The sequence below is a fragment of the Euphorbia lathyris genome, chromosome 7 (genome assembly GCF_963576675.1).
Source record: "Euphorbia lathyris chromosome 7, ddEupLath1.1, whole genome shotgun sequence".
Taxonomy (NCBI): Eukaryota; Viridiplantae; Streptophyta; class Magnoliopsida; order Malpighiales; family Euphorbiaceae; genus Euphorbia; species Euphorbia lathyris.
The window spans coordinates 52,027,515-52,050,282 of NC_088916.1; the positions used below are offsets into that span (position 1 = coordinate 52,027,515).

The 22,768-nt window shown below is 35.8% G+C and overlaps 2 protein-coding genes across 2 annotated transcripts; one reads left to right on the forward strand and one right to left on the reverse strand.

Annotated features, from left to right (window-relative positions):
- Nucleotides 1-3,510: 3,510 nt before the first annotated feature.
- LOC136201068 (uncharacterized) lies at nt 3,511-4,801 on the forward strand. The gene has a single exon (XM_065991629.1). It carries the CDS (start codon nt 3,560-3,562, stop codon nt 4,547-4,549), a length of 990 nt encoding a protein of 329 aa, XP_065847701.1. The 5' UTR covers nt 3,511-3,559; the 3' UTR covers nt 4,550-4,801.
- A 620-nt stretch (nt 4,802-5,421) lies between these two features.
- LOC136235126 (uncharacterized) lies at nt 5,422-18,123 on the reverse strand. Its single transcript, XM_066024647.1, has 18 exons — nt 17,453-18,123; nt 17,182-17,369; nt 16,979-17,083; nt 16,797-16,868; nt 16,436-16,583; nt 15,556-15,638; nt 14,503-14,558; nt 10,355-10,491; nt 10,136-10,226; nt 9,962-10,027; nt 9,640-9,862; nt 8,597-8,698; nt 8,251-8,336; nt 8,030-8,152; nt 6,328-6,397; nt 6,141-6,232; nt 5,815-5,919; nt 5,422-5,730 (listed from the first exon to the last, which is right to left on the reverse strand). Exons 1-18 carry the CDS (start codon nt 17,776-17,778, stop codon nt 5,617-5,619), a joined length of 2,187 nt encoding a protein of 728 aa, XP_065880719.1. The 5' UTR covers nt 17,779-18,123; the 3' UTR covers nt 5,422-5,616.
- Nucleotides 18,124-22,768: the final 4,645 nt, after the last annotated feature.

Here is a 22,768-nt window from a genome sequence, read left to right on the forward strand (position 1 = left end):
TCCCAAAAGTGAATATAACGTCATACAATATAATGAAAATAATAATCATGGACGAGTTGTCAGCTGGTAAATAATTTACATTCTTGTTTTTATTTTGTTATTTGTTTACCTTAGTTATTATTATAACGTTGCAATCGTTTATATGTTATATGTGTAAAATAATTTCAGGGAACAGCAAACGCTCTATGGATGATGAGGACGATGCTTTGCTCGTTACGGAGCAGGTGCCTAGCAGTCCAGTAGATGGTAGCGTGATTCCCAGCTTTAATGGGCACGTTGCCACTAGGATATGGAGAGGGAAGATGGAGAGCCTCCTCAAGTGTCATATTAGATCGGTCGGTTGTAAAAATTGGCCAGATGGCTGAAAGGTCCAGCAAATGATAGACGTATCTGGATTATCACACCTATCATCCACCACGTTCTCCCACATCGATATGCCCCTTATATGCGCTTTTGTGGAGCAGTGGTAGCCAGAAACTTCCTCATTTCACATGCCCTTTAGTGAGATGACCATTAGGCTGCATGATGTGTGGCATATTCTACGCATTCGAGTGGAAGGATAAATGGTGACTTCTAACGAGGGGCCGTATGAGCTTAAGACATCATGTATGGAGCTGTTGGGGCTCAGTAGGGAGGAGCTGTTGAGTCATCATTATACAAGTTACGAGGTATTTGCTAGTTCTGTCATTGAGATTTGTTCGACAGAGTGAATTTCCGAGACTGAGGCGATCAGGTGGATGTGATTGATGTTAGGTTCCACCTCATTTATAGACAAGAGTGGTGGTCGGATCTGACCCTCGTTCTTATTGGAGGTGAATGGCGGGTTAGGTCGTGCCTTCATACTCATGGGGCTCAGCCGCACTAGCATACCTATATCATCAGCTAGGTACTTCTAGCAGAGGAGATAGTCAGTAGATGACTGGATGTCTGACTCTTATTCAGGCATGGATATATGAGTACTTCTCGTGATTCCGAGTTCAGTGAGAGGAATTGCTAGTTGGTGTGGACGTACCTCTTGCTTGCAAGTGGACTCCCATTATGCACGATAAGTCAGATGATCAGTTGAGATCACTGCTCGTCCATATTGATAGATTGACCCCGGGAGAGGTAAAATTGAATTTAATTATAACATAAATGTATCTAAACTATACTAATTTACTTGTATAAGTGTGCAGGTGATGTGGTTGTCGTACGGTCCGAATTTGGTATGTACCACACCGAGTACTGCCTACACGGGATAGATACGATACCAGGATGTGATGGAGTCGTATATTCTTGGTCGAGTTCTGCGTTAGCTTGGATTTGTATAGGTCATTCCATACTCAAACCTTTCATGTGCTCGTACTCTTTACCAAGTAACTTCATATAGTAGTAGAAAACTTTACACGTACAGTAGTTGAATGGAAAACTGGAGCGCTCTCTTGACTCCTCAAGAAGATACATGATAAGAATAAATAATAACAGTCAAAATATATACTAACATGCAAAATGTATACCTAAACCCAGCTCCCGTTAATAATAATACTGTTAAATGTATACATGATCGTAGTTAACTGAGACTCGATTTCCTTGTGAACCTTCATCCAAACTGTATCAAAGGCTCCGGTGGAGGAGTTAAGCCATTATTTAATTTGGGCGTGTTCACTCTACACTCTACAGGTAGTTCTGTTGCCAACGTGTAGCACATTCTTCGTCCATACAACAACGAACTTCTCCTTGTGAATTAACCATGTCCCCTCATTATACCGTCTTATTGTATCCCTCATTTGCATCACATTTTTCTCGTATTCCTCTTCAATTGGGGCTTCCATATTTTTTTTTCACTCTTCGTTCTTGAATAACTATGCTTAATGCTTATCTTTTCCCATTATTCTATACATCCTATTTTCTACATTATTGTTGATATGCCAAGTATAAAGGAAGTGAGGTGGTTGTGGTAAAATCTCCCTAATCAGTCTCATCAAACCCAACTCCCGATTAGTGACAATAGTCGTCGGGTGCAAATCAAACTCAAACAAATTTCTCAGCCTCTCCATCATCCAATGATAGCTCGACTTAGTCTCATCTTTCATAATTGCATAAGCTATCTTGAAGTTGTTGTAACATGGAGTCATCCCAACAATTTCGAAAAAAAGCATCTTGTACTTATTCGTTTTGTATGTTGAATCCATGCCAATGTACTAGTGGTAGGTTTGGAGTAATTCCATCGACTTTGAATGTGCCATAAACATATGCGTCCAATATGTATACTTGTTCTCGATAGCTAAATGGAAAAATTGACTCACCACGTATGTACGCTCAAAACCAATCTTCCTCAAATGATCTATGTAGATATACACATGTTTTCTAGTTGGATGCTTTTCCTGAAGTGTCATCAAAATAACGCATGGTTTTGTTTGACCCGAACTCATGTCCTGCACTATTTTTTATACATGATTAAGTCCGCTTATCTGTCGATATCCCTCTCGATAAACAAACAATGAATGGTTATGCATACCCTTAATCCCTTCTGAAACCATGGTCCCCCAGCCGATATAGCTTTACAATTGTATGACTTTTAGCTGGAATTTACAATTGCACGATTTTGTCTTAGTATTCCTACGTAAAGCCGCATCCAAACTATTCAAAACTCCTATATACCGTTCACCACGAGAACATATAAAGAGTTTCTGCTTTCTCCCGTGTTTATGTGAATCAATAATCAGCTCGAAACTATATTTGATGGCAACTTTTTTGACCCACTCAATCGCTTCTGGACTTGTCTAAAAAATATCGTTAGTACAAAAATGGCTATTGTAATCGATCTCGTCACCACCAAAATCTTCTAATGGCATCTGAACATATATGAAAATCATAATAATTGTTAAAACTTCACTTAAAACGAGTGTAAAAGTCAAATAATCGGCAATATTGCACATTGACCTGTTCATATGCTCAAGTGGTCAGGGAAACCGCTTGGCCGCTAGGCGGTTTCCCTGACCGCCTTGAGGAAATAACTTATATCTTCTCGAAATTTATACATTGCCAATTACTCCGACTCGTAATCATCTATTTTCGGTTCTCGAATTGTAACTCATCAATTATTTTCAGAATTTCAGTTTTGATCGGTAGAGAAAAATCATTCACAGTTTTTGAAAGAAAAATATGAAAAGAGAAAAATGTCAATATAGAAACGATAAATAGTAATTAGGAGAGCGATAAATAGCTATTCACATATTTTATTACGTATAAATAAAAATTAGAAACAAAAATGCATGATATCTTAAGTTAGGGGCAAATTGTTATTATTTTAAAAAAGAAAGGGGCAGATTATCCTTAAATATAAATAATAAGCATCAAAAGTATATAATATAGTATTTGAAAATGACATGAAATAAAAATGTCAAGTATGAGATGGCGGCGTCACCTATCTTCTATGACTTCCCTTCAATCCCTTATTGGTCAACAATTTATCATTTTAACATCTTTTTCACTTTCCCTCCTCCTTCCTCTCCTCTTCTTCCCTATATATATTCTCTCTTTCTTCCTCAGTTCTCAATCATACTACCACTTCTCTATAATGGAAGTTATTAGGCCTCAACCTCTCATGGATTTCGACTTCGATGATGCTCGCCCTATGCCGTTTCTCAGTGCACCGTCTACTCCGAAACGTTTTGGCGATTTCGAATCTCTCACTGCTCCTTCCAGTCCTTCTCGGATGTCTGATTTCTATCGCTATTTCGAAGATTTTGATCACTGGGAGGAGGAAAAGCCTGCGACTCCTAAATCACCGACTACTGCGAACGATTTTGCTTTCGATTTCAGGTCGGAGCTTGAAGATACTTCTCTTTCTGCTGAGGAACTTTTCGACGGCGGTAAAATCCGGCCACTTAAGCCTCCTCCTCGATTACAGTTATTCGAGGAGAGAAACCCGCTTCTATCTCCAACATCGCCGAGATCGCCTATCGCTCGAGGTAAAAATATGATTCGCGAGGTTTTCTCTCCGAGGAAGAAGAAAGATTCAGATCCGTTCCATGCTGCTGCTGAGAATACAATAAAGAGAATGGATAATGAAAGAGGGAGAGAAAGAGGTCCGGCATTAACATCTAATACAAGTCGTAGATCAGCGAGATCGCTTTCTCCATATAGAGTTTCTGAATATCCATGGGAGGAAGAAGAGCGAATAAATCATGAATCTGCCAAACAATCAAATTCAAAAGCTGTAGAGTTGGTAAAACATGTACCTAATTCTTCAAATAAGAGCTGGTCGAGGAAATGGAGATTGAAGGATTTTTTGTTGTTTAGAAGTGCATCTGAAGGAAGAGCGTCGGATAAAGATAAATATCCATCGTTTTTTAGAAAACCTGAAGCCGATACAAAGAACTCAAGCTTCCGGTCAACAGATAGCAGCTCCGGTTCAGTATCCGGGAGGAGGAAGAAGGGGCAAGTGTCGGCTCATGAATTGCATTACACTACGAATAAAGCCGCATCACAGGATTTGAAGAAGAGAACTTTCTTGCCATATAAGCACGGTATTTTGGGGAGATTAGCGTTTAATCCTCGCGAGTAGAAGAAATTAATTAATGGTTTTCATATCCAAAAACAACCTGCAGCGATAAACAGAATCGTAAATATTATGTTATACTGCTAGCGATGTTGGATTTTTCTTTTCATTTCATTTTGTTATCTCTTTATTTTCTTTTCTTTTCTTTTGTTCACCCATATATAAAAAATTTGTTCATTTGTTGCACTTTTGATATTCATATAAATTGTATTTTAAAGGTATTACTTGAATTAATATGAACAAGTAGATTATCATGGATTCCTGATTCTCTGTTAATTTAGTAATAATATGATATGATTAATTTTAATGCATAACTAATCGGGAATTATGGAAGTTGATTAAGTAATATTAATACAGTTAAGAGAATGAAATGGTCGTTCGTTGGTTATGAGGAGGTAGAAAAGTCATAGGAACAACAGGCCTTTTTGTCTTTGTATAATTGGAAATGTTGACGATTTGTAGTAAGCCATTTATATCAAGATGAGCTGTTTAAACCGCCTTTTTACATTATCCTAATTCTCTCTAGGTGTGAATAAAGAATCTGTCTGTATCTGAAAACAGGTGTAGTTGTCAACTTCTAGAACAGGGAAAACGTCATAGGAATAGGATAAACTATTAATATTTCATTTTTATATATCCAATACTGTCCCACCACGTCCACCAACCATACTGGTTATATTTTTCAAAATCTGTTTGATTTTTATGGAATTTTGATTTGGATAAACAAAAGTACAACTACAATTAGGAATCTAGGCACCTGGCACACAGAGCATGGAATGATTGCCACGACTTACTCACCTGCAAAGTTAGGCTAGAAATTTAATGATTTACAAAATCGACACATCACAAGGAAATGGGTAGAGAAACGGAAAAAAATGGAAAACCCAAATGCGGAAATGCAACTCCTATGTGCCCCAAAATTATTGGATGACATTATGACAAGAACACATAATTCATATCAACCAAAACAACATTACAAGGGAATTTTCAAGTTCATTATAGTCCCTGTCAATTGGATGAATAATAACAACATTCAGGAAAATCAGATACTGCTTCCAGGAAATACTAGATGCTTAGTCGAAGTTTTCGATTTTGATTGGTGTGATCTCATCTGCAACATCAAAGTGTCCAACTAAACGAGCGAAGAACACCATTTGTTGTTCTAGTGTGAATTTGATGTTCTCGGCCTGGCAATTCAAGAATCAGATGATATCTCAAAACAATGTTTGTGTTTGTGTTGTGTTGAATAGAACATAAAAATGAGTTGATACCTTGCGGAAGCCATGTTGTTCCCCTTCATATTCCACGAGAGCAACAGGCAAACCCTTTTCTTTCAATGCCTTGTATATTGTTCGAGCTTGATCAGGCGGTACAACCTGCACCACAAACAAAATACTCTCAACAAACTATGGTCATACCATTAGTCCATTACTCATTCCTACTATCTATATATAAAATCAAGCATATGCTACTGGTGCATATTTCATCTTCTGTTTAAATATCAACAAGATTTTGAGACTTCATCTCTAGCAATCCTTTTTTTTTTTAATCATTCTTTAACACCAAAAGAATACCAAATTAAAAGCAGCATCTGTACCTTATCTTCTAATCCTTGGAATAGAATTATGGGGCAAGAAAATCCATCAACAAAATTTATTGGTGATCGCTCAAAGTAATGCTTTTCATCACCTGTAATCAATTAAGAATCATCTCCCTGGTAAATGCAATTAATTAAATATGGAGGAATAGAAATAGAATAAATGAAGCATTTTTTTCCAATTTACCAACAAGATTGTCCATGTAATGAGACTCAAATTTATGAGTTTCAGCTCTCAACATGCTTAAGTCGGCCACCTGTTCATCAAAAGAACGTAACAATAGTTAGCGGTTAACAAAAGTTAACCAACCCAATCAAATCCACATGTTTTTATTCTGGTAGTTTTATTCATGATTTGGATTGGAACCCAACCAGTGTAAGTAATAGATTGATTGGGTTAGGTTGGATTGGATGATTTTGTTTTTAGTTCAAATATTTGGATGTATTTTTTTCTTCTTTCTTTCAATTTCAATTTATAAGATTACAAATAACCAAAGAAAATAATTACAACATGCTTTTACTGATAGGCTTCTCTCATTTTGTAACCCATCCAAATCAACAGTAAACATTAATATAGCATTAGTCAGTCTGTGTGAGTGTGACTACATTTTATGATATGATATTCTTGCCGACAATATGTTTTGAACCCAAACATAATTAAGAAAATAGCCACATCAAACTTATTTACAAATAACCAAAAGAAATGTACGTTTTCGATATTATATACATCTTCTGTTAATTAAAATTCCTATCCAACCTTAGTCAAAACCTTACCCGGTGCTCTTATTTTATTTCAGAATACTAATACTAATAAACAAGGGCTTAAACTAAATTAATTTTATAGACACTCAATTATTAATTCATCGATTTAACAATCAGGTTTCAAAAAATTTACGAAAAAGTAAAAAATTCCAAAGTCTGGATGATTAGTAATTAAATAACGAAAAAAAGAATTAAAAAAAATCCGTTTTATAAATAAAAAATGTGTGTAAGCTGAAAAGTAAAGAAGAAGAAGAAAAAATATACAAATATTTGAATTAAAAACCAACCCAACCTGATCCAATTGAGTATTTTTTATGGGTTGGGTTGGTTTTAACATTCAACCAGTGAGTTGCTTGTTTTGATGGGTTGGGTTGGAGTATAAATTAATTCATTGTACAGCCCAAATGGTGAAATCTCAGTAGTATGGAGAAGGATCTGACTTTGTAACTTCTATATATATGTAATACCAAAGGAGATTCACTTTGTAATTCATGGAAAAAAAATGCATAGTGGAGGGAGAGCACCCGGAATATGCAGAGGAATAAAAAAAAGGGCGGCCCGGTCGCACTACGCGTCCCCGCTGAGCGAGGGTCCGGGGAGGGGTCCCACCACAAGGGTGTACTGGGGGCAAGCCTTCCCCTGCCAATTTATTTGGCAAGAGGCCGCTCCTAAGACTCGAACCCATGACCTCTTGGTCACACGACAACAACGTTTACCGTTGCGCCAAGGCTCGCCCTCAATATGCAGAGGAATAAAAAAAAAAAAAAAAAGGGCGGCCCGGTCGCATTACGCATCCCCGCTGAGCGAGGGTCCGGGGAGGGGTCCCACCACAAGGGTGTATTGGGAGCAAGCCTTCCCTTGCCAATTTAATTGGCAAGAGACCGCTCCTAAGACTCGAACCCGTGACCTCTGGTCACACGACAACAACGTTTTACCGTTGCGCCAAGGCTCGCCCTCCTCAATATGCAGAGGAATAAGGACAGAAAATTTAAAGATTTCGAAAATGCCAAATTAAAGAAGTATGTAATAATAATTTCAATATGAAAATATTTTAGCAACTGATAATATACAAATTCTTCATATATTATTAATCAAAATAGGTCAACTGGGAAAGTATAAGTACTTACACCATACAAAGAAGCCCCAGCCTTGAAGGTTTCTTTGAAAGCAAGGGCGGCTAAGGTTGTATAACCACCAGCAGAGCCTCCAGTTATACATAGACGTTCACTATCTGCCTTTCCATTGTCCACCTTGACAAAAGATATATACATTATTATGACTAGCTAAAATTCATTGTATGTACATTCAGCATGGAACAGAACATGTCGAAAGAAAAATAAGTACTTACCAAAAAATTTGCACAACTGCAACAGTCATTAACATCAACAATTCCCCAGTTTCTCAACAATCGCTCTCGATATTCTCTACCATAACCTTCGTAATTTGAGCAACTTTTAGCTTACAAATGTGTAACTATAAATTTAATGCTGCTGTTTGGAATGCAAAAACAACCAAAACAAGGCATAAATTCTCCTTTTTCCATCCACTAATTCCTTCACCCAATTGCAACCAGTCATTGATGAAACAACTACTTTGATTTGATCAATGAATAAAACAGGCATGTCCTATTTTATGCAATCTTGCAAACAGATCATAAAAGAACCCCAAACAAATCGAGAAAGTAAAGAACAAACCAGTGCTTCCACCATAATTTACATCCACAAAAGCCCAGCCTCTACTGGTCCAGTACTGGATACTCAAGTTTAAAGTTCCACGTGTTTCGCTTGTTGGTCCGCCTGCAAAATTTCATGCGTAAAACTAATTCAATTTACTCATTGATTCAATAGAAAGCATGAAGTGAAGGCCACTGCTCCATAAGTTTAGCAATAAAAAAAACATTGTATAATACATAATATTCTTGAATTTGCATCAAGCTCATTAATGTGACTATACATTTACACATGACATCATTTAGCAAGAATTCCATCTTATTGATTCCATAATGAATATGGCTTTGTAATTTATTCATAAAGAAAGTTCAAAGCATAAACCAAAATGTCACATTTTAGCACAGCAAAATATCCTGGAGTAAAATTAAAATGTCACAATCTCACGTCTCTAGATTTAAAAAATGATTTTATATTTTCTTTTCTTCTTTTTAGATATTCTCATATGTTGCTCAAAGATGATACAATGGAAGTCCCTTCAGTATTTTCTATTTATCATATCTGCTGACTAGAAGATATCATCTGTAAAAATTAATATTGCCAGTGGACAATGTTAAAAACAATTACATAGATTTGGGAATCAAAGGAAGACGTGTTAATATTTACTAAATAAACCTTCTAATCTCAGTTGTGAAGTATGTAGTCTATAGGTACCGACACAAGCAGTGAATTCCCTGCAATCAATTTTCCTGAACTCTAATATCCCATTTTTGCTTAAGATGGAAAAATCTCGTTTCCTTTTTTGTTTTCTTGATCAATAGATTGGTAGCAGTAGGACATAGAGGTTACCTGTTTATTAAAAGACTTTAGATATAATAGTAAACTTACACACACACACACACACATATATATATATATATGTATGTATATGAATAATTTCATGGCTTTAGTTAATGTTATATCCAATTGAAATTACAAAATTTTGAAACTTCAATTTACATTGACCAATAAATTCTCATCATCCGCCATGCCTATAACGATAGATATCAGTCAAAATGAGGCAAACATACCATGACTTTTCAACAACAATGGAGGCTTTTCTTCTGGACTAGCATGGTACATGGGATTTGAAGGCGGATAGAAATATGCAAAGGCAGTTTGACCAGGAACTTCTGTTGGGAATTCAATGAACTCTGGCAAGCTGAAAAACGATGAATACTTTGAACTATCTGGTGATGATGACCAGATAATCTGAAAATCAACTACTCTGGATCCTTGCTCATCTAAATTCACCTGAAGAAGACAAAACAGTTGGCTATTAATACAATTTAATTCGGCAGTATTTATGACCAAAAAGGAGACTCCAGTAATAGCATGAACAGCTGACAGCACCTTTGCCACTGATGATGGATGAACTCCAGATGCTCCCTCAACAAATAGGCACTGGTGCCCTGCATTCTGTAAGGGAAAAGACGCACATCTCAAAAAAAAAAACTATCATCAAAGTTCTACTTGAGGGGTTTTTCCAATGCTGCAGCTTAGAAAGAATAAGGTTTCAGAAAGTACAATATTTTCAATGTCTGTGAAAGGAATATCAAGAAGAGATAACGAGCTTTGTGAATAGTCCAGAATACCAAGATATGATCTTCCCTTCTGCCTGTAAGTGTGAAAAACTTTACCACACTATTTCGCAGAATATTCACCAAAAACTAAGAAAGAAACTGATCTTAAAAAGGCATGTGCATGAGACAAGCTATGCAGAGCCAGTAACATTTTCAAACTCACCTGAAGCTGCAACCAATTAAGTTCTTTCCTTCATTGCTCCCAATAAGCTCGTAAGAGTTGGTGCCGAAAACCCACAATGGTCTTGAGAACTCAGCATCCAGGGGATAGAGTGCTTGCACATCATTTACAGATTCATTCTATTTCCAGAATTAGAAATAAGACACTGAATGATGGATATTAGAAATATGAAATGCAATATCATGTTCTCCAGCAAAAAGAAAATAATGTTCCAAAATCCCATGTAGAAAAATTATCTTATAATAGATGTATTGCCTTCATTAAAATGGTACTATAAGCTATGCTACATAAATGTGATATTTATTGCCGTTTTACCATGGTTCTGTAGCCAATGCGTGTATACAATGTCCATGCAGTTAATTTTTTGGGGTTACAAACCATGAAGTTAATTTTCATCAGTTGTGAAACTATGTTCCGAATTTTTTTCCTGTTTCTTTCACAGATAGAAAAGCAAGCACTATCTGATCAAAATGGGCTTTATTCTGCATTTGAAGAATATGGTAGATTGTGAAGTAGCCAACATGCGAGGAAAAACAAGTTGTCAAGCAGACTGTAGCACAACAAAAAATGTAAACAATTGCATATGTACCATGCAATTATTATATGATGCTAAACAAGGCCTCAAAGAAGCACATAACTGTAGCACAACAAAAAATTTAAACAATTGCATATATATCCTTCAATAAAACAAAACACATAAAGCTCCACTATGTTAATTTAGGGTCAAGATAAAGGAAGAATCAAAATAATATTGTTGCACTTAAGTATTTAGCTATCATGATCATACGATGAGAAAAGCTATAGAGTAATGGACTATAATCAAAAGGATAACATACAAGTAGGTGCCTTGATGGAGGCATAAAGCTAAGGTTGAATTGTCAACTTACTAGGCATAGGTTAACTGGTACATTAGCATTTTGTGTAAAAGGGTAACAGAGCAACTCTCAACATAAGATACCAAACTAACAGATACAGCACTGATATGGACGCCTTTATTGGAAGGCATTACCAAAGAAAGAAGAAATCATCAGCCTAATTACTTTCCTATTAAAATGCTTTCCTATTACTTTCCTATTATTTACTTTCCTATTGCAGAATTTAAATTTATTTCCTTTTGTTATTTCAAGACAATTATTTTGTTTCCTTTAATTGTTAGTCTTGATTCCTATAATTTAGGGGTGATATGATTATCCCTATAATTTAGGATCTAGAATTATTTTGTATTTACAGCCTATAAATAAAGGCTTGTCTATTCAATAAAAAAAAAAAAGAACTTTTATTCTCTCAAAATTGAGAATTAGAAAAGGGCTCTGTCAAGGACGAGTCTGCTTTTGTCAATTCAATATAGATTCAGAGAAGAGTGTTGTGTCTAGACCTGTGACTAGATCCTACGCCAAGGTTCATAACAACTTGGTATCAGAGCTTGGCGTCATGGGTGACACACAAAATTTGGCGTCGAAGCTGGATGCTTTTATGGAACAAATGTCGTCTCATCAAAGTGCACTGGAGAAACAAATTGCAAAATTATCGGTTTCAATTCGGGAAAAAGAGAAGGGATCTAGCGGCAATAATATAGAGGGACAAAACAATGGAATTCCTTGCAGCAGCAGAACCTCGAGTTTAGGTTGCAGACCTGAACCACCGATGGGAAGATCTATGGAACCTCATTATTCCAAGATGGAATTTTTGACCTATGACGGCACTAATGACCTTAGGCCAGCTATGAGTAATAATCCCTTGGGAGAATTAGCCAAACTCAAGCAATCTGGTTCAGTCGAAGAGTATCAACAACAATTCCAATCATTATTGGCTCAGACTTCAGGACTTCTTCCTCGCCAACAAGTGGATCTTTTTACCGCTGGGTTGAAAGAAGAACTCCGGATTGATGTTGAGTTCCAACAACCAGGTAACCTCGGAATTGCTATCCATATGGCTCGGACATTAGAACATAAACAAAGAATCTCACAATCAATCTTAGCCTCGCGATCCAACACAAACTGGTCCATCCCCAAATCTAACAGAAGCGAAATTGTTATCTCCACTAGCAAGAACATGGTTGCAAAAGGTGGGGAAAAATTTATCAAATCAATAGGAGGAGGTAGTATATTGAACTCTTCCACGCCATTTTTCAAGAAGCTGACACGAGTACAAGTGTCTGAAAAGAGGGCCAATGGACTGTGCTATAATTGTGATGAATCTTATACACAGGAACATAAATGCAAATGGTTATTTTGGATTGAGGTAGTAGATTCAGATAATGAAGAGGAAGAGACGACAGGAGATCTTGAGCTTTCTCTAAATACCATTAGTGGAACCTGCAATTCTCCTACCATGGAGATACTAGCAAAGATATCGGGTGTTAGTGTTTCAGTGTTGGTCGATTGGGGCAGCACATGCAACTTTCTTCGTGAGGGCTTGCTTTCAAGTTTGGGACTAAAGTTTGGGAAACGACCAGGGCTGCAAGTCCTAGTGGCAAATGGAGAGCATGTTTCAAGCATGGGAATATGCAAATTAGTATCTCTTCATGTTGCAGACGATATTTTTAAAGCTGATTTTTATACTATACCATTAGAGGGATTCGACGTGGGTTTGGGAGTCAAATGGTTGTATACCCTTGAACATATCCTGTGGGACTTTAGCTCCTTGACTATGAAACCTAACCTTAAACGAAATAAGATTTTATGGCGAGGACAACCTCCTATGGCAAAACCCCGACTCAGTTTGATGCAAACCCAAAAGTCAGCCATGACTCATAAAAATCAAAACTTGCAACCTACAGGACTACTTCAACCTCTTGAGATCCCGCAACAAATTTGGGTGGATATCATTATAGACTTTGTGGAGGGCTTACCTAAAGATCGAGGGAAGTCAGTGTTATTGTTGGTAGTAGATCGGTTTACGAAGTCTTCTCATTTTATACCCTTGGCCCATCCATGTACTGCTTTCTCCATGGCTGGTATATTCTTTGCTGAGGTATTTCATCTCCATGGATTGCCTCAATCAATAGTCTATCGCGACAAGGTTTTCCTTAGCATGTTTTGGAAAGAGCTATTTCGCCTTAGTGGTTCTAAGTTGGCTTTCTCTTGTGCTTACCATCCTCAATCTGATGGTCAAATGGAGGTGGTTAATCGAATAATTGAGATGTACTTGCAATGTCTCATTAGCGACCAACCGCAACGATGGGTGTATTGGATACCTTGGGTTGAGTATTGCTATAATACATCTTATCACACTTGTTTTGACACTACCCCTTTCCAGATGGTATATGGTAGAGAACCCCCTCGATTTCTTTCTTATTCAATGGGGCATGCCCAACAACGGAAGAAGGACTCTTATGATTCTAATCATAGAGAGTTGACTTTTGTAATTGGGGATTGGGTCTGGTTGCGACTTCAACCTTACTGGCAGCTAATGATATCAAGACAAAGTAGAATCCACGATGTGTTTCGTGTGTCTTTTCTCAAGGCATATAAAGGTCCCCCTCCAGCTGTTGTGGGAAACCTACCGCCTACTTGTGATGGAAAAGCTTTGCCAGCCCCACACTCTATCCTCCGTAGCAGGCTCAATCAAGGTCAACACGAGCTGCTCGTACAATGGGCAGGTTGTTCTCCTGACGATGCAACATGGGAGCCATTAGAATACTTTCAAGAAGCTTATCCAGGGTTTGAGCTTGAGGACAAGCTCAAAATCGAGTTGGGGAGTGATGATATGGACGCCTTTATTGGAAGGCATTACCAAAGAAAGAAGAAATCATCAGCCTAATTACTTTCCTATTAAAATACTTTCCTATTATTTACTTTCCTATTGCAGAATTTAAATTTATTTCCTTTTGTTATTTCAAGACAATTATTTTGTTTCCTTTAATTGTTAGTCTTGATTCCTATAATTTAGGGGTGATATGATTATCCCTATAATTTAGGATCTAGAATTATTTTGTATTTACAGCCTATAAATAAAGGCTTGTCTATTCAATAAAAAAAAAAGAACTTTTATTCTCTCAAAATTGAGAATTAGAAAAGGGCTCTGTCAAGGACGAGTCTGCTTTTGTCAATTCAATATAGATTCAGAGAAGAGTGTTGTGTCTAGACCTGTGACTAGATCCTACGCCAAGGTTCATAACAAGCACATACCCATTTGTACAGGTTCCAAAATCCACTTTTTCTGTCACTGACAAAGAAGAGCTCCCCTGAAAGGATTTAAATAAAAGCATTAGTCGTACAGAATAACTTGAATCTACTAGATATTTCTGATTAATAATTGATATATATATATATATATGGTTCCAATGGTGGAATCAAACTAAATTATAATAGGCTCTATCAAATTTGACTTTATTAATAGGATTCTGGCATAAGGTCAAAATTATTACAATTCAACTTTCAACTAGAGCAATAAGTGACTGCTCACAACCTACATGAAGTTAAACTTTCATCAAAATTTCCTTGGGCTTATTCATAAGCTCAGTTACAAACCTAATCTACTTAAAAAGGAAACCTTGAACTAAGAAAAGCTCAAGTTGTTCGGCCATGTGCATAAATTGTTTATAGTTTCATTCTGATTTTTAGTTCTATGTATCAAGGTCATTCCAATTCAACTTTCAATTAGAGCTATAAAAGAGCTGGACCACTCATTAGTTACATTAAAGTGCAATTTCTTAAAAATTTACTTGGACTTAATGAGCTCAAATAAAAGCTCACTTCATTGTGCAGATACAGTTATTTCTGACACACTCTAGAGGATTGTCCCTCAGTCACACTTGCTATATTTTGTACCACTTCAGATTATAACCAAATATACTAGGGGTGGGCATGGGTTGGTTAACAGGTCCATCAGGATATTTTTTGAACCTAACAGATTCTATCGGTTTTTAAGACATTAAACCCTAAACCAGTCCAAGTATATCGGTTAACCTTGATTTTCGCTTAGGTTTTTCGTTTAACGGTTTTTAACCGTTATCTCAATCGTTAACCAAAAACAAATTAACCATATTTTTTTATCCAAACCTAAATATAATGATTAACCAAAAACAACAGTTAACTCGAAACTGTCGGTTCGGTTAATCAACATATACAAACCTAAACAATGTCCATCGGTTCGGTTAATTGGTTTTTCGGTTCAGGTAATGGTTTGGTCGGATTTTTTGCCCACCCCTAAAATAAACCATTGAAGGAACAAAAAAAAACCTGAGGGGGACCATTTAGGTTCAGTTGGTGCTTCAACAATTGCAGCATCACAACCAGCAACACATGTCCGTTTATATACATCTCTGCATAGGATGATCAAGAAATTTAACCCAATAATAAACTATGAAAATGAGAGGAAACAGAAACAAAATGAAAAAAAAAACAAAAGATGATCATCCTCGAAGGCTTTTGCTGGCTAATTATTTAACTAAAGCACCAGAGCAAGCATCAGGATATTAGACTGCTGGTTTCATACATACAAAGTATGTTACATCAGCATCTCCGAAGAGCGCATACACTCATATCACACATATATCTACATATGAATAGCACAAATTAAATGCAGCGCAAAAATCCAAAAAAGGGTCATGCATTTATTTGTCCAAGATACTGGTGCCTGATCCGCTAATGACTTGTGCTACAAATTCAAACATAAAAGTTCAGGGGTTAAACCTCAAAAAGGGGCATTTTAAGGGAATTATTCCCAACCAGGTAGGCATTTAAGGCGCTGTAATAGGACTGTTTTTAACAACAGTGTTAAAAACAGCCCCTCCAAGGGAATTATTGCCCAACCATTACCAGGTTCGGAATAATGACCCCCTTTGGGGGTTTAACCCAAAGTTCAGCAGGTTCAGGAAAGCCAAAAAAAAAATTAGGACATAAGCAACTAAACAAACTTAATTCCAAAAGTTCAGCAGAAAATAGGCAGATAGTAGCGGCAAAATAATTGAGAAAATCACCATGAATTTCATCAATTGAATCCTAAACAAAGAAACTGTGACTGTAATTTGGAACTTTCTGAATCAGAAGTTAGAAAAGAATGTCCACTGAATGACCAAAAAATGTTGGGGAAACTCAATTGTAATTAGATTTTGCTTACCCATTCTCCGCTATGTAGCCAACCCACAGTTCTGCTTTATCCCATGGCATGTTAGGGTGACTCCACTCTATCCATGCTATCCGTTCGCCTTTGGGGTCAATACGTGGGAATGCATAGAAATCATTGCCACTAAGTAACACTTTTGGTTCTGAATGTCAAAACATCCAAAGGAAACAGAAACACGGAGAATATTATTTCCTCAACAAATAGTAACAAGTCAAACAGTACTATGAAGAAGAATAAGATCGAGGCTATTTAGAGAACACTTGAAAATTTTCAAGTCTACTCTTTGAACATTATAGTTATAACTGGGATTAAATAAAAAAGAAAGGGACAATAGGCAAAAGTGCCCAGGTTTTACCTTCAATTTTATCACCATTTTGGCTAATTGCTACAATAACTGTAGTTGCATTTGTGCTGCTTTTGCGGCGATCTATTCATTTAGGGATTAAGAAAAACCAAACTCGTCAAAAAATGCTTCAAGAAAAGATATTTGATGCTAAAGAACTACAGCATTCCACCACAGAGTTAGCATTGATATACCTTCCATTACAGTGACAATACGGTTAAATCGTGAATCAAAGACACCATCAGCATAAGAGACTATTGGGGAGCCATAATCAGGGGTAAGTGGAACAGGTGAAGCATCTATATAGAACACAAAGTAGAGAATATATAAGTAAAACTGCAACAGGAAAAACCTTAATCAGAAAAGACATTTCAATTTTGTGAGAAATTCTCGAAACCTATGGAATCGATAAGTTGTTTGTAAAGCCTTTGGTCCTTGTAATTAGCAAAGATGACTGTATCTTCTGATACGGCAAATGCGCCACCTCCATACTCCTGGGCGGTCGTTCGGACGGAGAACTCTTTTGGAGTGATATCTACTGGTGACTCTCCCGGTTTTTCAGCTCCTTTAACCAAAACCGATCGTCTAATCAAAATTAACACAATACATAATCAATAAAAGGTTGGATACTAAACTAATACAAACATAAATAACATAATAGAGCATACCCAGCTTCAGTAGGGCGGGATTCAAGCCAGAAAAGGCGGCCATGGCCGTCAATGGCAGTACCTCCGAGTCTTTTAGAGGATCCGGAGACGATATCGGCGGTGACGGGGGACTTCCAAGAACCATAAGGAGCAGTAAGTTTCACTTCGCTAGGCGCAGCTTCTGCTGAAGAAGCCATAGGTCTACAACTACAATACCGATGCCTCTCGGATAAAATGTTAACGGCGATTTTAGGAATAAGGCTAAATTGGAAGGGATTACGACTACGAGAATGGGAATAAGAGAGAGCAGATAAGCGAGTGAGAGTGGCTGAGGTTGCGAAAATCATCGAGTTGACTGAGACTCGATATCCAATAAAATAAAATATTCACGCCCATGCTTGTGCCTTACTTGCTTATAGAATAAGCGACAATCTGAAATGGAACAAATATCCCTAACCTTTACCATTGATGAACACATCAATTTGATCTCTAATCAATTTCGAATATTTTTTAATTCATCTTTGGGAGGCAAATATTATTGAAAACCTCTATTCCTAGTCCTAGCAGGAGCAACTCTGCCTCTACCAGTTCTTTTTAGTTTGTATTGACACTTTACATTTCCATTAAATTAATCTTGCCTCGCAATTCTTCTGTTATAGAACCATATTTTTGAAATGCTCTTTCACAACGATTATGAAAATTTGCAGCGAAAAGAAAATAGTACAGTTATTTTAGACAAACTTGGATTTAAAAATCAAATTCATGTTCATGCCACTTTTATAAAACTATAGCCCATTCTAAATATTGACGGATTTTAACGGAAGTGGGTCGGACCAGTTGTAAGTCTTTTTTTTTATCCAAATCTGATCTATTGGATGGGAGCCTGAACGAGCTGAATGGATATCTAGATCTGTGAATATGTCTAATTGAATATCTTTCCGCATGGTTGTGTTTATTTATTTATTTCTTAGAGTATCTTTATAAAGGGTGTGCTCTACACGGCACAATCAGTCGAATTCCAATTTCACTTTCAAATACACTAAAAGATACCCTAGTTAAGCGGCTAAAAATTGATGATGTGACATTTTTAGTCAAAAGAAAAAAAAGTCAAAATGGTAAATATATCGTTCAATAATATTTGGTTGGCAAAAAAAGGTTGATAAAAAAACCCTCTTCTTACACCTTGATTCTCATTTTTCCCTCCTAGCAATGGAAGATTTAGTTGTCTTTATGATTCATTTTCAAGAAATTAGACAACTCTAAATTACACATTGATTCTGATGCAAGTGAGGTTTTGGAAAAGAAGTGGATTCAGTCATAAGCAGTAACTATAAAAATAACTACGATGACCCGTTTTTGTTCCTAGTAAAAAGTGAATTCAGTCATTAATTAATATGCAATATTAATGGTAGAAAAAAATTTGAAAAAATATAATAAATTCAGTAAAGTAGAAGAAAAGAGGAAACCAAAAGATTTGTGTATGATGTAAGATGCTGGAATTGAAGGAAAATGAAGTTGGAGACATCGATTGTTCGACTATAAATAATGGTAGAAAAAGTGTTATTTGCTATTTGAAAGGAGATAGCACTACTGTCACTTCCTTCTTCGTATGCTTTCAGCCCGTTTACATTTTTTTGTCTCCGATGAAGTTCATCCATTTTAGAAACTGTGAAGTTTTGAAATTTGAGGATACAGAGATGATACGTGTTTTGTATTCTGGCAGCACTAGTTATGGAAGGAGAGTGAAACTTTGAAGATAGAAAGTACGAGAAAGGTCAAGCAAGAGAGAATAAATGTTGTGTTGTGTCAATCATTGATAAGGTAGAGAGAATAAAAGTTAATTAATAGATAATAAAATAAATTAAAAGATATATTTACCCTTTTGGTTTTTTTGACTAAAAATGTCACATCATCAATTTTTAACGGTCTTAGGTTTTTGGACTGTTGTTACTAACAGTTTGAAGCACGAGGTACATGTTTGTAAATTTTTAAGCCGCATGGTTTATGATTCAAAACTGGTGTAACCACATGGTTTATTTTTGTACTTCTCCCTCATTTTTTTTCTTTTCCAATCCATTGGACGTGGATTTGTTCACGGGTCCGGGTACCCGTGTCCCCTAGACCGGACTTGGACATAAAAATTTATCTTCAAGCCAGGCCTGCTAAAGCCCGCCTCTTTTTTGGACGGACTTGGGATTTATAAAAATACCATAGACCGATCCAATCCGGCTCGCCTATTAATATTAATAAATTTATATATTAATATTTATTTTTAAGCATAAATTTAATTTCTTATTATTAAAAATTATACATATATATTTAGGTGGACTTATATGGATTGAGTTTGGGATTTCACTTTTGAGCTCGAACCCTCCTAAATTAACAATGGACTGGGCTGACTTGGGCTTGGGCTAAGCATTTTTAGACAAAAGCTCATTGGGCGACCCATGAATAGGTTTAATTAGACGGGAGCATGAACGGATATCCAGATTTGTGAACATGTCTAATTGAAATACTCACATCTGTTAGTGGGTGTTTGTATTTATTTATTTATTTCTTAGAGTATCTTCATCTTTGCAGGTGTAGTCCACCACATCAAGAGAATTTCAATCTCACTTTCAAATACACTAGAAGGTACCCTTCAAGAGTGCTAATCTTGTTTTGGGGGAAATATGTAATGCATAGTTCTTCTAATTATATAAAAAAAAAAAGTGTAATAATATATGTTACATTATTTGAAAGAAAAAAAACATAAAACATAGCAATTCATGGGTAAAGCAACACAGCCCGTAAGTGTGTATTTTGATCCATACACCTATTGAGTGCCTCTGTCATGAGTTATTTTTTGGACGATCAAGAAGATAAGCTTTAAAAGGAGAAAAATTGAACATTTGGCAATAGGTCATTCAAAGCATTGTTAGAAATGTGTATAGAAACAAGCATAAACAATCTAAAATATAAATAGTTATTTGGTGTTTACGTACTTCAATGCATTGCTAATGGATATCTCGAATGGGTTATCTTCTTTAAAATGCAATGTCCTTCCTATTGGGACATTAACAACATACTTTGATACGATGAATGTGTATAGAAATAAGCATAAAAAATCTAAAATATAATAATTATTCACTGTTTACGTACACTATGCGCATTTTCCTACTCAATGCATTATCAATGGATATTTCGAATGGTGGCTTATCTTCTTTAAAATCCAAGTCCTTCACGTTGGGACGTCAACAACATACTTGGATATGAAGAAAGTAAGATGAGTAGATGGTATGAATGAAATTTCAGAAATCTGGAATTCCAGAAAATGCTGAAATTCCAGAAATCTAGGATTTCAAAATTTGGAATTCTAGAAATCTGAAATTCTAAAAAATACTAAAATTTTAGAAATCTGGAATTTTAGAAAATATTAGAATTTCAGAAATCTGAAATTCTAGAAATCTAGAATTCTAGAAAATACTAAAATCCCAAAATATTGAAGAAGGTAGCGAGTTGATTCAGAAATCGATCGATCGAGTGGAAATTTTTAGGTGAAAGCATAAAGTAGGATATATATGTGAAGATTCCTTTTAGATTTGATGATTGTAAAAGTTAAGAAAAATAGTTTAAACCGGTATGTTCTATGCTTCATAAATATTTGATTTGTTTAGCTAGTTTATAATTTTATCATGTTTCGCTATAGCCAATCCAATAGAATTAATAAACAAATAGGGATTAAATAAACCAATAAACAAATAGGGATTAAATAAACCAACAAACAAATAGGGATATTTTTTTTCAATAAACCGAATTTCATGTGTGAGCACCTTGGAGTAATTTCAGATGGAGAAAGCATTACTTCAACAGGTGATGAGCCCCAGACTAGAACATATACATCTTATCCCCATGAATAAAGGAATCAAGTTAATGAATCTGTCTCTCTCTTTCTCTTCGTTTTCCAAATTCAAGCATTTCCAAATAGCATAATCGGTTCATGTCTATGTTTGTACAGATCTGAGATTTATGGATATGAGATATGTATTTCGACCATCTATGGCTTGTGGTCCTCTCCAACTTCAACAGCTGAGAACCTGGAAGTAATTATTGCTAAGGCATCATTCAAAGGAAATGACGAGTTTGTTCGAAGGACGGATTTAAAGAGAGAAATGGGAGGAGGGAGAAACAGGAGGAGAGAGAAACAGAAGACAGAGAGAGACAGATTCAAACAGGGGTGATCAAATTAACCGGTAACCGAAAACCGAACTGGAAACCGAACCGAAATTTTAATTTGGTTCGGTTATTCGGTCTTTGGTAAACGGTTTGGTTTTTAACTATGGGAATTTCGGTTATCGGTCTTCGGTTCGGTTTCTAGGGAAAAAATTTCGGTGTAACCGAAACCGAACCGAAGTTTTCATATATATATAAAAAATCATTGTTTTTGATATTGGAAATGGAGGATACATACTTTTTAGGTTCTAATTTTTTGGGTTCTGATTTTTTGGATTGTAAATTTGTTAATATCATACTTTGAATATTAAGTTTTTTGGATTAAGTTTTGTTAATATCATACTTTGAATGTTAAGTTTTGTTATTTATGATATATTTTGTTTAATTTTGTTATCTATAGTATTTTTTTAATAGAATGCTTGCTTTTTTTTAGACAATTGTATGCTTTATAAATTAGTCATTTAATTCGCTCAATTATTTAAGCTCAATATTTTTTTATTTAAAAAATAATTTCGGTTATTCGGTCGGTTAACCGAACCGAAAAATTTCGGTCTGGTAAAATTCGGTTTTTATCCTTATTCGGTTCGGTTCGGTTTTAGAAATTTGGAAAATTTCGGTTCGGTTAACCGACAGTTCGGTTTGGTTAGTAACCGAACCGAACCGATGCTCACCCCTAGATTCAAAGAAGTGTATCTTCTTAATTTTTAAATAAAAATTGTTAAATAATATAGTTAAATTTTTAAAAATGGTCAATTTCAAAATTTACTGGTTAGTGTTAAATTGTCTAGTCATCCATACTTGGGGTATATTTTTGAGACAAAATCTAATGTAGATAGCAAAGTGTGAATTTGGATATAATTCAGATACTTTTGATGTAATTTACCCACTATTTACCATCCTCAAATTTCTAGTTACCACCTCCCTATTGAACAATATTACCCTTTTCATAAATTTTTTTAAACTAAAATTTTATCTCTTTAGAGATTTTTTTTATTTTACCCTAGGCAGAAATTAAAAAAAAAAAAAATTGATCCCAAAATGCAAAATCGTCAAACTTTAGTGACAAGAAATATAAAATCATGCAATTTTTGTAACGAAAAATGCAAAATCGTCATAATTCCAGTC